At 34.8% G+C, this 15,894-nt stretch overlaps 1 protein-coding gene across 1 annotated transcript; it reads left to right on the forward strand.

Moving 5' to 3' along the window:
* Positions 1 to 10,079: 10,079 nt before the first annotated feature.
* LOC129266671 (uncharacterized) lies at positions 10,080 to 15,563 on the forward strand. Its single transcript, XM_064103184.1, has 3 exons — positions 10,080 to 10,288; positions 11,122 to 11,340; positions 13,834 to 15,563. The coding sequence occupies exons 1-3, from the start codon at positions 10,213 to 10,215 to the stop codon at positions 13,944 to 13,946; spliced, it is 408 nt and encodes a 135-aa protein (XP_063959254.1). The 5' UTR covers positions 10,080 to 10,212; the 3' UTR covers positions 13,947 to 15,563.
* The last annotated feature ends 331 nt before the right edge of the window (positions 15,564 to 15,894 follow it).

Below are 15,894 nucleotides of genomic sequence, written 5' to 3' on the forward strand. Positions count from 1 at the left end.
AACCAATTCTCATGAAATGTGGCACAAACATTAGTCTTGATGTAAAGATGTGCAAAATATATTTTATGACTTTGTAAAAAAATAATGTTGCCATGGTAACAAATCAAATATCAAAGTTAGATGAAAATCAAGTGATTTGAACTACTTTATCAGTTTCCAACTGGTCAATTCTCTTAAAAATTTGGCACATACATTGATCATGTTGAGGTGAAGATGTCTAAGATATATTTTTGTCTGTATTTATTAGAAATCGTGTTGCCATGGTAACAACATATTAAATAACGAAAATAAGGTGAAAATTTGGTAGTTCGAACTTCTTCATCTTTTTTCAAATGCTCATAAAATTTAGCACACACATTAGTCTTGAGGTAAAATAATCTGCAAGACACATTTTCTCATTCATCAAAATGTGTGTTTGTATGGTAACTATACACACACCAAAATAAGATTAAGACAATCGTCAATGCTAACTGTTGTTTGGCTACACAGAAAACTACATGTAGCTGTAGGCTTAGTTCTAGTTTTAAGGGGGTGCTAGACCTCTAGATCTCGAACTACAGTCCCTAGCTTTAGATCTAGGCCTAGATCTAGATCCTTTAGATCTAGCAATAGAAATAATCCAACGTTAGATCTCTAGCCTAACGTTACTTCCTTTAAAGGCCTAACGTTAGATCTACTGTAGACTAGCCTACATTTACTATTTTTTTATTTAGGAATCTACATTGAGCATGTTGAGAGTCTACAAATCTCTAGATCTAGACATATTACATGTAGACCTAGATTGTTATAGATCTAGTTCTAGGTCTAGATCTAGATCTAGCCTAGGCCAGCGTTAGAGATTCCATATCATACAGTAGACTAGATCAGCCAGTCCTAACATTAGGGCTACCGGCTAGGCTAGAAATATAATCTAGAATGAATAGATAGCACAGACTAACGTTAGGCCTGGATCTAAATTCTTACATAAATCTAGGTCAGGCCTAGTCTAGTCAAGACTGAGCCGTTGGTCTAGGTTTAGGCCTGTTTTCTAGTCCTGGACCTGGAAACCTAAACAAGTCCCCCAAAATGTTTAAATAAAGAAAACTTCAAAGAAACAGATATGGACCTAAACAGGAGTAGAGAGATGTCTAGGACTAATTCTAAATTTTGCCAGGCCTAGTTACTTGGCAAGCAATGCAGCGATAGTCAGATCTAACGGGATTTATTAAAAAAATTCTGACATTTTACTGTCATATCACATTGCCTTGGTGAGAGAGGCCAACGTAGACTGTCATAGTTCAGCGGAACAACCAATGCAGAGACTGTTCAAAGCTGTCTACATGTATGTAAGAAGACAAATCAGATCTATTCCACTAGATCTAAGTAAGGTTAGAAAAGCAATCTATATCTATCCCTGTCCCAAGGGCAGGCTAAGCCAGCCTAAGTCCTGAATGTTGTTCTTAGCCTAGACCAATATGTAGCTTCAGTCTCGGTTGCTCCACTAAATAGACGGTACGTTTTGCTTCAGGAAAGTAAAAAAGTCAAAACAATGTTCAAAACTTCAATTCTCCTCCAAAAAAAGGAGTCCAAACAATTGTTGGCCTAGGCTAGTACTGAGTATAGGCCTAATGTTAGACCCAAGACTACTCTCAAAAGTTACAAAAAAATTCTCTTACTTAAAGTTAGAATAAAGATGTCGACCATTTAACTTATTGTTTTAGATCTAGGACTAGAGTCTAGACTCTAGTCTAGAGTGGGTGAGGGGAATCTAGTCAATTTAGATTTTGACAAACATGAAAAGCAATAAATGGGACTGATACACAAAAAACTATGCAGGTCACTCGGTTTGGGATTGAAATGTTTTAGTAATTAAAAAATATAAAGATAATCTGAATGAAAATTTCTTACCATATATGGGTGATGAATGTTTTTCTTTCACTACAATAGTTGTAATTAGTTTCCATAAGATCCAAATTTTTAAGAAAAAACAACTTTAGTGACATTTTTTCAACTTCGTTGCAGTCATCCCTGCAGCAGTAATTTACCACAAAGGTGCTAGTCTTGGTTAAAAGAGGATTATTATTTCCAAAAAGAATTTAAACCCAGGTTTAACCCAGGTTTAGTTAAACCTGGCTATCAGAATACCAAAATAATTAAACTACACTTAGACCAGAGGTGAGGTTTAGAGGAGGTTTAGTTAAACCAGGGTTAACTTTAGACTAGGGTTAAGTTAAACCTGCTATCAGAATACGGGCCCATGTGTACACACTGTGAATACTCCGTAAACACAATGTGTACACACTGTGAATACTCCGTATACACAATGTGTACACACTGTGAATACTCCGTATACACAATGTGTACACACTGTAAATACTCCGTGAACACAACGTGTACACACTGTGAATACTCAGTAAACACAATGTGTACACACTGTGAATACTCAGTAAACACAATGTGTACACACTGTGAATACTCCATGAACACAATATGTACACACTGTGAATACTCCGTGAGCACAATGTGTGGCATTGTGATCTTTCCAACAGCCAACAGGAAAGGAAAATTAAGTAACAAAAAATAACACATTATTAGGTAGAGATGATTTTTTTTGTGCGTGTGAAGGCCAACAGAGCTTCGCACACAGATGAAACCGAAAATTATTGATGATTTACCTTAACTATATCACAAACCAACTAATGACTTATCATTGTGAATCCTTGAATCTTCTCTTTCATCTGATATAACGTATTACTTGTATGTACATGTATGTGATTCTCATTCATGCTAATAAAAGACTTTTTGCTTTGGTGATCGTCAACAAAGTGGAGTGTTAAGGGTTCGAAAGCTAGCCTGTAAAACGCTTTCATTTCATTTTTTTATTATTGGAAAAGTGAGCTGGACGTCTAAACATTTTTTTAATACCATCAACCTAATTTCGAAGTGATATTGTACAAGTAATCATTGTTCTTTGAATACATTTAAGTATTAGTACACTACATACGATGTGGAATTCCGCTTTCATAGTTCAGCTGAAAATGGATATAATCTAACGAATCAATACATTAACAGAAAATACCGAGCAAAGGATTCCATAACTGCGATAAGAGATTACCACTGGTGGGCCTAATGAAACTGTAAATTCTATTTGGTCAAGCTAATTGCTTAGGATTTTACGTGTATGTAACATTTAGTGGCGAGGCCATGGGGGCGCTCGGAAAGTCATTCCATCAGAGAATGCATTCCTAAATACTATTATCTACATGGCTAAATTGATAAAGGGGGAATGAAAGTGATCAATCACTCTTTCCGGAGTTTTGATTAAAAAAAGAAAGAAATCTGGACTGTCGATTACAGTCACAATCCCAGCCAAGATTTAAATGACCACTGATCGCATAATATTACTCACCTTTAATAACAGGTCTGCGCCAAGACCATTAGTAACTAGAGTAACCGCCAAAATTGATTCCGTTCATTTTTAGGGACTGTCAATAACTCTATCACGCATATCTACTGTTTTTATTTGGGATTTCAAATAGGGATGGGTACTCTGTATTCCAAAACTTCTCAAATGAATGGCGGTAAAAACTGTAACATGGAATCGGTTTGATATGTCTTAACCCCAATCAGTCAACGGATTCCGGATAAGAGCATCTTATATCAGATTTCGCTCCTCGGCATTTTGCATCGTAAATTGCTACTACCATGACATGAACAAAATGTTTCAAAGCGCCGTCCGTCTTTGGAAAACACATCCTCTTCTGCTGTAACTACAACGTATGTAGCCTTGCTTCAGGGAAGGAACATTGCTCCTCGTTACCCTCTCCTTGACAGCGTCTTCTTTGGGACAATACTTCTTAAAAATTCGAGTTATTACAGTCAGCTGTCTTCTCCAGACTTGAGTGTACTCTTCAGCCATCTTAAACTCTGAGTGAAGATCCTTTGGACGTTGACAGCTCCAGCTTGCTTGTTCTAAACTGCGGTCATTTATTAGAGATGTGCAAAGAGCTTGAGTTTGGTCAAGATGGATGCGTATTGGGGATATGACCAAGCTTCCTCAACGAATACCCAGGACATTGCTAGTCTATCACCAACAACCGGTGATGCTGCAATCAACACCACATATTGGCATTACTGGGGAAACAGTAATGGGAACTACACAGATGACTCGGATGAGTATGGATATAATTCGTACTTCGGGGATATTTACGGGGATGTCAGCGATTACCTCGAAAGAATCCTTGATGTTCTTACTTTGACTGCGATTGTAGCAACGGCTGCAACACTCTTGGTGGTGATAGTGAACAGGAGACTACATAAGCAGCATCTGATATTCTCTGCAAACATCATTGTTTCAGGACTTGTAACAGCTTGCAGTATTGGTTTGAGGATTGTAATCGACTTCCATGGCCAGGTAAAGGTTACTCTTCTTCCCTTTTTTTAAATGTGGCTGTTCTTTAAACAATATTGTTGCAGAATCTAATTATCGTTTATTATCGTATGTGATCCACTCAAAATGGCATACATTAAATGTTTTGGGATCCTGTTTTCATCGTTAACTATGTGGAGGGCGGAGACAAATGATAAGTTGGCTAAAATTAAATGTTTAGCTGAACAAGGGAGAATATTCCAGCAAACATTGACCATAGTACTGATACTTTCATCAATGTCTGCGGTCCCATGAAATACATAAGAACAAATCATTGCATTTTGGAATTATAACCATGAAAAAAAAAAACCACACATATTTTGGTTGATGTTCAAACGAGAAAACTCATGATGTTACATAGTAGTGGTTTAATTCAATGTTACATTTGATATTCAATAACAAGCTTTGCTTTCCAGAAGGTTCCTATTTCATTTCAAAATGTTATATTATATTTTGCTTTACTTTGTAACTTTGTTGAAATTTGGGAATGAATAAATTCGTTGTCAATCAATCATTATTTCAATTGTAGGAGATCTTGCGATAAAGAATAGCTTAATAACTAAATTTAAGTAAATTATATTTATAATGATATAATTGTATGCAATGTTGGATCAAATTATGAATATTTCACATTCTTGTAAATGACAAAAATGAAATAATTCATATATTCAAAGTCAAATTTATTTCCAGTTAAAAATACACATATATACACATCATTGACATTAAGAGATATATTACACGTGGAGGGATCAAAGAAAGCACAACAGCTTGTATAAATTAGCCCAATTGTAAGAATAAATCATATTGAAAATGAAATATAACAATATAATCATAATCATAACATAATTACACATAAGTCTAAGAGAGAGGAGAGGGGGAGGGGGGGGGGGGAGTGAAAAAAACATTACAACAAATGGAAAGCCGTGTTTAGAAGTGTTTGTTTTGGAGACTTGCACGTTTAAACTGATTTAAATATATCATATAGTGAAGTCAAAACATGTCTTTTAAAAATACTTTTAACTCCCTAATTTGCAGCCCCCAATGGAAATGTTTGGATTTATGTTAAACTCATGGATTGATAGAAAAGGTAAACTTAATCATTTATTAGTAAAAAAATATTTTAAAACGCCAAAACTATTGTGACAGGAATGTCAATTTCAAGACAGCATATGAGATTCCCCTATATATGCTAACATGTCTTTTGATATTGATAAGCAAGATAAATCATTTTGATTGCGGTTATTGTGTTAGTTGTGGGCCTACACATTTTAAAACCATGTTTAAAACTTAACATATGCTGATTCATAATTTCTATTCACTCATTTTGTATAATATATAATTTGTATTAGATTGAATATCAATATTTCCTAATTGTTTGTTTTGTATATCACATACTTTAAACTTGCCGTTTGACTCATATTGGATTTTTCCCCCCTCAAACTCAACTTTCATATAATACCGGTTCAATTATCTGCTATTTATTCTCATTTGCTATATTGTTGACATAAATACATCAGTGACGCATGGATGGATATTTATATTTATTTTGCAGTTCATTGACTATGAACTTATAACTTGATTTTTTTTCTATTGAATTATATGTTTGTATATAATATGCATATGTTTGTAAGAGGCATCCCTCGCTGCCTTACCTGGAGTTGCAAGGAAGGACTTGCGGGTTACAGGAATTTTATATTTCTTTTTTTTTCTTCCAGGCAACTCCAGGACTGCAGCGGGGGAGTCCTTTTTAATTTAAAATTCTGTCCTACTGCGTAATGTCATCCTATGGTTTTTGTTTGTTGTTTGAAATGCCAAATAAATAATAATAATAATATTAGCCATAACTTTGATTGATAAGGGACAGGAGTATTGTCCCGCCTGTCACATTCATTTTCGCAGTTCATTTCTAACATACCTTTCAGAAGCATCACGTTACCTGGATATTTTCTTGTCCTTTTTTTCCAGGAATGTCGAATGTTTTGCGAACTGCTGGTTTACACTCCGTGTTTTGCCGCCCTGGTGACCAATATAAGTATCCTCTCTGTCGCTGTCTACCAACTTATCAACATACGTATCGACCCGTTTGGGTCGCGAGGAATTGTCACGACTGCCCAATGTGTCGCCGTCGTCCTACTAACATGGTCGATAGTTGGCGCCCTTGGGATGATCGCAATTCTCTTTTCTCCCACGGATGTATTCTTATTAATCCTCACCATCGTATCAATATCAAGCATTGTGTTGACAGGCTGCTCCTACTTCCTTATTTACAGGAGTGTGACGGGAACGACGTCTGCAAGCGTAGAATCGAACCAGCGAAAAGAAGAGAATGGTCGAATCCTTCAGACGATCGCCTTGGTATATGGCACGGACCTTTTCCTCGCTATACCTCCTTCGACCTACTGGATGATGCTAGTCGTTGGAAGGGTCTGGGGGCCCGTTATATATCTGGCTAATTTGTCAACCGTTTTTAATTCGGTGGCGAATTCAATCGTTTACTGGTGGAGGATGAAAGAGTTTAGAGAACTTATGCCGAGTTTTAGGCGGAACCGAAGAGTAAAGCCCATTATAACTCGAGGTTTCAATACAGAGCTGATAGCCATCGAAAGTATCAAATAGTGCAACTTATGAATCAGTTTGACATTTCTCCGTATTATACGGTTCATTAAAGATTTGATGTACTTGAGTTATTTTTTATGTAGGTATCATTAATGAAGTGAAATATATATATATAATTCAACATGAGTTCGAGTTTACCATTTTTTTTTCAACATTTATTTTTACATATATTATCTTGTGCATCACTTGTTCATTACTTTTAAGAACAGTTAGTGACCTAGTTACAGCAAATAAAATAATTGAAAGAAAAAAAAATCGCCGTCATTTGCGAACATGGATTATGTATATTAATTGTGATAACGTCTTTGTGTTAGTTTGAAAAAAAAATTATCGTGTTTTAAATGATGGTATCAAGTGCACAATTGGCGCCCGTTACAGAATGATGATGATGATGATAATTATAATAACAATAATGATAATAATGATGATGATGATAATAATAATAATAAATCGAGTTAATGATTGGTTCCCCTTTTCAATGTATATCACTTGGCAAAAAACAGTTGGAAATTTTGGCCGATGTGCTGTATGTACCGCCTTTAACATCTCAAATTCGCAAATGAGAGAGGGTGGTATGTCTTGGGAGAAAATATAAATGATATCTTCTGTGTTTCGCCCACTTTTAATGTATCTATGTATCCTATACATTTGACGACACTGATCTAAAAATGTACATATTACTTGTGTGTGTTCGAGTTTTAACAGTCGTGTTTTAGTCATCCATGATTATTTACGCCTGGGACCGACAGTTAACGTCACCATCCGACAGACGTGACAAGGGCTCGATGTAAGTTCCCAAATTTGGCTAGAATTACAGGCGTACGCCACAACGTCCATTTGTGTGATTTAGGAATCCATGTTTTGAAGGGTCTTACACTTGTTCTGGTAATATTCAAACAAAAATCACTTGGAAATACGTCAATGTGGTATTATTTTGACCAAAAACTAAATAAAATGGATTATGGAGAGAGTTGTTGCGAAGATAGTTTCGAAGTGACAGACATCTTTGCGGATGCTGATACGGTGATGTATTTTTTTACCGCACGCAACAGTAATTTTTAAGTGTGTCTTAGAGTCGCACTTAACAATTACAGTTGCGTGCGGTATAAAATACATCACCGCATTGGTCAAATCAAGGAGTTCCTTGGTCAAATTATGCTAAAGGGACGCGCGTTACTGTGTAATAATCATTACGATCGCTCGTTAAATATCATGTGAGAATCATCGTTTAAGCACCTAGGTCATACTTAAATCGTTGTGAAATACCCCCAGATCAGATTGGCTCAATATGGTCTTTCCACGGATGGATTATTAATACCAAGGTTGATGAGGTTTGTTGTGATGGTCCAATGAAGGTCAGATTATGGGATGAAAGGGGGTGGTGCCTAACTATACCAAGTTATTTTGATGACATATTAAAAATAGCCACGGTGGAATAGAGACACTTGACTACAAATATACCTGTGTTAATTTAACACCAGCTCGGCATCTATAACGGAAGACACTAGAGAGGTGTTGCCCACTTTGACTTTGGGCTAACACCAGAAAGGTATTTTAAACAACACTAATCAGTGTAAAAAAAAACCAACATCGGTTTGGTTCCTAACTGGTGCTGTTCCCTGATGTTTTCCGATGTAGATACAGGGGCTGGTGTTAAATTGACACGGTGTTTTTGTAGTGTTTGATCATGTTGGTCAGCACGAACATTCCTTAAAAATATGAAAAATTAAAATTGTTCAGTCAAAACCACGACGTGTTTGCAATTGGAATGAAATAAAATGTCTTAGCCACAATGTATGTAGTAGTATTTTTTTTTTTTTAATAGGTTTATCAGTGCATTTTAACCTGCCATTGTCACATGTTCTTGCCAGGAACAACCTTCCCGCTGAATCGCATTTTTTCCTCTTTTCTATCTAAAGCCCAGCGCACAGTACACGATCAAATACGACGCGACCCTTTAAAAAAATAAGTCGCATTTTGCATTAAATGCGATAGTTCTAAAAAGCAAAATTGTGTTATTTGAAGTTCAGTATAATGCTAGGAATTATAAAATTGTAATTTTGCTTTGCTGCAACCCCTGTGATTGGAGTATAGTCCAAATCGGCTTCAGGTTGCAAGCGATGATGACGCCATTTGCTTTTATTCTTACAAGGAGGCTGAATTTCGATTTCAGTATAGTCCGACCACTATTTTGAACTTTAATCAGCAAGATTTTATCAGTTAGATGTTATATCAAATGTTATTACAATTTCCTTGGAAATATGATCGCAACGAACCGTATAGTGTGCGCACGCCATAACTTCTTTAACTTCGATCCCCTTCCTTATTTTCTCCTTTCTACCTTTCTCTCTATCCTGGCAATATTCACAGGCGTATGCAAGTGCTTTTGCTAGTTTTAATTGTATCATAAGATCAGTGGTATACAGTACACAGGATATTTTTTTTTTACACATTAAGGCAATGTACCGTAAAATGTAATTAATGAAATGTATATCTGTGTCTCTTAATTGTGTACTTCACTTGCAATTCAGTTTAACTGCAATGTGTGGAGAAGTTTAATGTGGAAGTGTGGAGCGTTGTGGCCCAGTGGATTAGTCTTCGGACTCTGAATCAGAGGGTCGTGGGTTCGAATCCCAGCCATGGCGTAATTTCCTTCAGCAAGAAACTGATCCACAATGTGCTGCACTCAACCCAGGTGAGGTAAATGGGTACCGGTAGGAAGTAATTCCTTAAAAAGCTGTGTGCGCTATGAACGCCTAGCTTAGCCGGGTAATCAGGTAATATAGGAGCGCCTTGAGCACCTAACAAGGTGGATATGTGCGCAATATAAATACATTATATTATTATTATTATAAATACCATTTATCTGTTGAAGAAGACTATCGCGTAAACCGCTATTTCCCATGTATTCGAAAAGAATTCATATATATTTTGGTAAAGATGCCTCTTGGAAATTTGAAGGAGAAAGGCTAATGTTTCGATTAAAAAAAATAAGGAACATAGATCCCACGGCTTGGTTCATTCGCTGTTTATGACGAGGATATGATGCATAAATACTTTTAATAATTATCCCCTACTGTCTCCAATTATTGCATAGGTTCCGCACAATGGTTCCGTTTCAAACCATTGGGCAAGGATTATTAATGTAGTAATCAAGCTTTACGATATGTTTAGAGGGTGGTATATAAATGGGAAGGTCGCCAAGGCTAAGGTCATTTCTAGCGAATAACAGTGGACGCGATAAACAGCTAACGCGAAGTTCGGGTAAGTAAACCGTTGTTGGTCTTTCCCCCAAACAAACCCTTGTTTCTAACGTGTTTATCTCGCCTCGGTCTGGGATTATATATTCAAGTGCTAGTTTATATTTTTTTATATTTAAACTGCAAATTCAAGACTTGGCTTCTTATTCATAAACACTTTCTTTGATTTATATATTCTCCAAAGTGAGAGGCTCACTATGCATTTCATATAAGACCGCGATAGACCATCAAATACTAAGTATTTCGCCATTGTATACTTTGTTAGATTTTTTTCAAGATTCATTATGAATCCTAAATTCTGTATTGGAAACTACGAATTTCCTTGTTATTAACACATTTTGTTAGTATGATGCAATGATTTGTTTATCAAAAAAATGTTCAAATATGGTTTTCTTTAGAAGTTTGACCGCCATAAATATGAAATGGTACATGTATGTCCTGAAATTTAACATGCAAATATGAATTAACTATTATTATTATTTTTAACAAGTTCACACCTAGTTACCAATAATGCATATAGCAAATGTGAATTAATGCCTGTTTTATAAGTGAAAGGCAATTTCTATTGATAGCAATATTTACATTGATCCTGTAGAAGTAAGTAATATTGTTTCAGATGGTATCATTGGAAAAAAACAATGAGACCTTGGTTTGCAATGTTCCATTTTTAATTATAGAAATAGATAAATTACAAATATTTAAGGAAACAAAAAAGTAAAAGTCGTTATATTTTCATTTTTATTCTTTTTTTCATGTTGTTTAGAAATATTAAGTGAAAAGAAATTTGAAATAATAATCTAAGGAAGTCCTTGGCAAAATTCTTCACATTTTCTCTAGCAATTTCAGATATTGAGCTAAATATGGATTTCAAAGTCTTCATCTTCACATTGGCGGTGTGTATTGCTGTTACTATGGCAACCTTTCCCCTCAACGACGATGAATGGAATGCGGATGACCTGTTTGATGATTTTGAGGAGGAAAAAAGAGGCGAACCACCCATTGCTGGACCGGAAGTACCTTTCTTAGATGACGTGGTGAAGAGGGCGAAACCATTTTGTAAGTAGATATAATACAATATACCACGCTTTGATAGAGTATAGTCGGAACTATTTAACCGAGGTTGGAATGGCAATTACTGCCTTAGTAATATAGTAATATTGCAAGTCAAGTTAGTTAGTAATAATTTATAGTAACATTATCTGTCCTAACCTAAATGGCAAGCGCTATTTTAGTAATATCGTAATATCGACAGTTCAACAGAAGTGTACAAATAGGATTGAACCAAAGGAAATTTTGTATTTCTTTATTATCAAATTCAAAATTATGTAGTTAATAATGATGTAAAATCTACTTTCAAATGCAAATAGTCATAGTTGATTAATTGATATTTCCATCATAAGTCCGGGCTTAAATGAGCGAAAAAGACGGCATATTACATACCATTTCTACCCCCTAAAAAAATCCCGCAATATCTCACGTGTTTTTTTTTAAACTTCTCTCATTGAAATAGTCAGGTGTATATTAAGTCTTACAAGTTGCACATTCAGTGTTTTTATGAAGTTTGCCACCAGAGGAAAATGCTCTCTTATCATATAGTTAGTCTTTTACAAGACATGGAAAACTATGCTTATATATTACTTTGTGTTGTTAAGAATAAAAGTTTACTTTTCAAAAATAACTCGTAATATTGGCAATACTGTATGTGAGTGATAAAGCTCTTGCTATCTAATAGAGTAGGATATCCAGTGTGAAGAAAAAAAAACTTTCATATTATGTCCCGAAAGAGTACACGTATCTTAATAACATTAATAATTATAATAGTAATTAGGTCACTTCAGATTCACAATCCTAAACGAGAAGGTTTACGTTCAGGTAGAGATCTTTATCGACTAACCTATCAGGCAACCCGGAGCAAGGCCTGTGAACGTAGTTTTACTGTTGCTGCGGCAAAAGAATGGAACAAGCTTTCCATTACATTGAGATCTGAAACTTCTCTTCATAGATTTTAAGAAACAGTTGAGAACTTACTTGTATCCAGTATAGATGTAACTTTTAAGTGTTGTCAATTGATCTACAGTGTAAACGCTATGATATAGTGTATATGTATAGCGTTCCTAAATGCCTTATTCATTATTATTTATTAATGATAATAATAATAATTGTAATAATGATAATAATAATAATAATAACAATACTACTACTACTACTAATAATAATATGTCCATTTATATTGTGCTGTTCCTAGGCGCAAATACTCAACCGTGCCTTGATACGCGGTAACATGCAATTACCCCTGCTTCTCCAATATAATTTGATATCATTTTTATGTTGTATACAATTTATTTCGATAATTAGGATGTATTATTTGTTGCGATTTTAATTTCAATTTGCGCCAAACTAAGGCAAAGATGAAATGAGTGCACCGAGGTTCCCGTTACACAAAAGTTAACGATTAATTTTACATTCGATTTTTCACGATTGATTTTACATGTACATCGTAGACAATGTAATCAATCGTAAAGGAATGATCTACGATGATTCCTAAGCTTTGTGTCTGGGGCCCGAGATGTCCATGAAGTCATAATCATACACGATATTGCAGTTAATGTCATCGCACATACATTTCCACACACTGGAATAGGTACTAACGGTAATTTATTGAAAAAAATTATCGAACAAATTTATCATGATAATTTTTTTTTACTAAGCTTACTCCTATGAAAAGATATTTGGAGTAAATACGGTAGAATCAATGCCTTCAGAGACATTTTTGACTCATTGATTTAATATGCAAATTAAAATTAACATCATAACAAAGAATACCTTCTAATTATTAAAGCTTAAAAATATACCACATAAAGGGATATCGATTTTTTTCTGTTCAAGGTACCTTTTCAGGACCCATATGAGAGCTTGTACCATGTTGTACCAGGACATATTAATTTGACTAGTTTTAAGGTGAAAACGTTTTTTCAAACTCACACGGTAATTAGTTAATGGTGCAAGATTAGAAAACTTCATTCTTAATGCAGTTATTGAATGTAGTTTTACAATGATTACTCTATTGATTGAATACAGCTGTTGCACTAACTTACTATCAGCAGTAGATAACAGCTGTGTCGAGGGGGAGGGGTGACGTGTAACCGTAGATAATAAGGAAAGGTGTTTCCAAACTTCTCTTCAGCCTATTAGGGTCATTCCTGGAGGATATATTCTTGCTATAATTCCTTGTTATAATTTTCATTATCATACCATTCATTATTATCGTCGTCATCATCATCATCAATTCATTGCCTCCACCACAACCACCACCTCCATTATGACCATCACCATCATCATCATCATCATCATCATAACTACCACCACCACCATCATCGTCATCACCATCACCTTCATCATTAGCATCTTTATCACCATATCATCATCATCATCATTACACCATCTCATCATCATGATCATGATGATGATCATCATCATCATTGTCGTCGTCATTGATATTGCTACTCTCATCGTAAGTCGCTTTTCATTTTTTTTATTTCTTATTTGCAGTATGTGTGAATCCAGAAAACCAATACTGCTGGTGTGACTACAGATTTAAAGACGAAAGGCGTTATTCGGCTTGCGGGCTACGGGCGGTATTGAAAAATACGGACGACGATTGAGGAACATTTCAAAACTTGGGTCCTGACAGAAATCATCTTAAAAGAACTAGTTTCGAGTATTGCTGCAAAGACTGAAGTCATGTTCTTGAAAATTCATCGATATTCACGAGTGAATTCATGTAAAATTTCGGTATTCACTATTCAAATGTAACATTCTTGTTATTTATATGGTCATTTGTGTGAACTTTTGATGTATAAAACAACAATCTATGGTGTTAATGTCAATTTCGTTGTAGCAATTTCATTCAACTGGAAAAGAGTGATAGGTCTGGTCTGAAACGGTGATGATGATTCTGATTAAGAAAAACAAAAGTTTAGTCACCAGTAATTTTTGATGAAGACATGTAAAAAAAAGGACTTGTGGTGGTAGAACATTCTTCACCCGTCTCTGGAACTCTCATCCCCACACAATATTCAAATCTCACTGTCATTCTAAGGAAACTTGCAAACCTTAATGTTACATTTGATATTCTCTACCTATGAATTGCACTATACCTTTTATTCATATATATATTTTTTGAACGAGCTCTAGTCTAATGTTTTTATTTCAATTGTTAGCGGCCTTGGGCATTCCTTCCTTGGATGGGCTATGTACTCATTATGAATATATTTATTATCAGTAATTATCATTTCTAATGTTATAACCATTATGTTAAAATCTGAATAGCGATGTTAAATGACATAAGTTTTAAGCAATATTGTTCTACTGGTCACGTGACACTGTCACTGTGATATTCAGATTGTCATACCGAAAGAAAAAATCTATAATGGTCTGAAATGTCTTCATCATCCTATAAAAGACAGCAAGAATATATCCGATTAAATGAGAACTATCGGAAATAAGTACTTAATCCCTCTTTAGCGAAGATGTAACGTGTGGATTTATCATTGCGATATGTCCAATATCTTCATTCTTATTTACTAGTAGTTTGTATAAGTTTCCAAAAGAAAAGTTATAAAGCCCTAAATATGGTATGGAGGAAAGATAAAAATGTATCATGCATTTATTCCCTAATCGGTATGTAAGTATTAATTTAAGGTAGCATGTTCTCGTGAAATATTAAAAAAATATATACTTGATGAAAGAAACAAATGATTTAACTTCCCCCAACACCCTCTTTTCATTAAAAAAAACATATCTTTTCCAAAATGGCGATTATGCGCAAGCCAATAAACCTATTTCAAACCCAAATTTTGGAACGATAACGATCACACCTTTGAATGTAATGGTCTCAACACGACAAAAACAGCGCTTTTTATTTACTTCATCTGGCGCAGCATAGTGGCTGCCGGACCCACGATAATATGTTTGGGAGAGTAATCGTATTAGCCACATTATCATTTTTTTTCTTTATAATTGGAATGAGAACAGCGTATCCAAAATCTGAATGGTGTATCAAAATTTGTATTCAAATATAGTCACGTAATACACTTTAATCAAAGTATGCATATGGTGTATCAAATTTAACATTTCAATTATCGAATGAATTATGCAATTTAAACCCGTATTTTGATCTACATGAATGCCTGTGAAATATCACAGTGTATTGCACGATATGCATAATAAGACGAATTAAATTTGAGTGCATTAATAAAAATACAAGGAATTCAATTTAATATTCATTCTTTCAACAGATCTGCCTTGAAATGTAGGTGTTAATATCGTTAAATAATAGTGCAATTGGTGAATTTGGAAGTATCCTTATAAACTGCTAATCGGAATAACTATGATAACTTAATTATGTCTGGTATTCCTATTTATAAAAAGCAGAGTAGCACGTGACGTCTTTTAAAATCAAAAGCCTACATTAAATATACGCATGGTGTACGAACTATATGCGCATGGTGTACTGGAATTTTCATTAAACTGAATACGTATGGTGTATCGGAATTCATGTTTCATTTACCAGCGTAACATTTGCATAAAAAATGTATTTTGTCCTGCATG

This window comes from Lytechinus pictus, chromosome 8, assembly GCF_037042905.1.
Source record: "Lytechinus pictus isolate F3 Inbred chromosome 8, Lp3.0, whole genome shotgun sequence".
Lineage (NCBI taxonomy): Eukaryota > Metazoa > Echinodermata > Echinoidea > Temnopleuroida > Toxopneustidae > Lytechinus > Lytechinus pictus.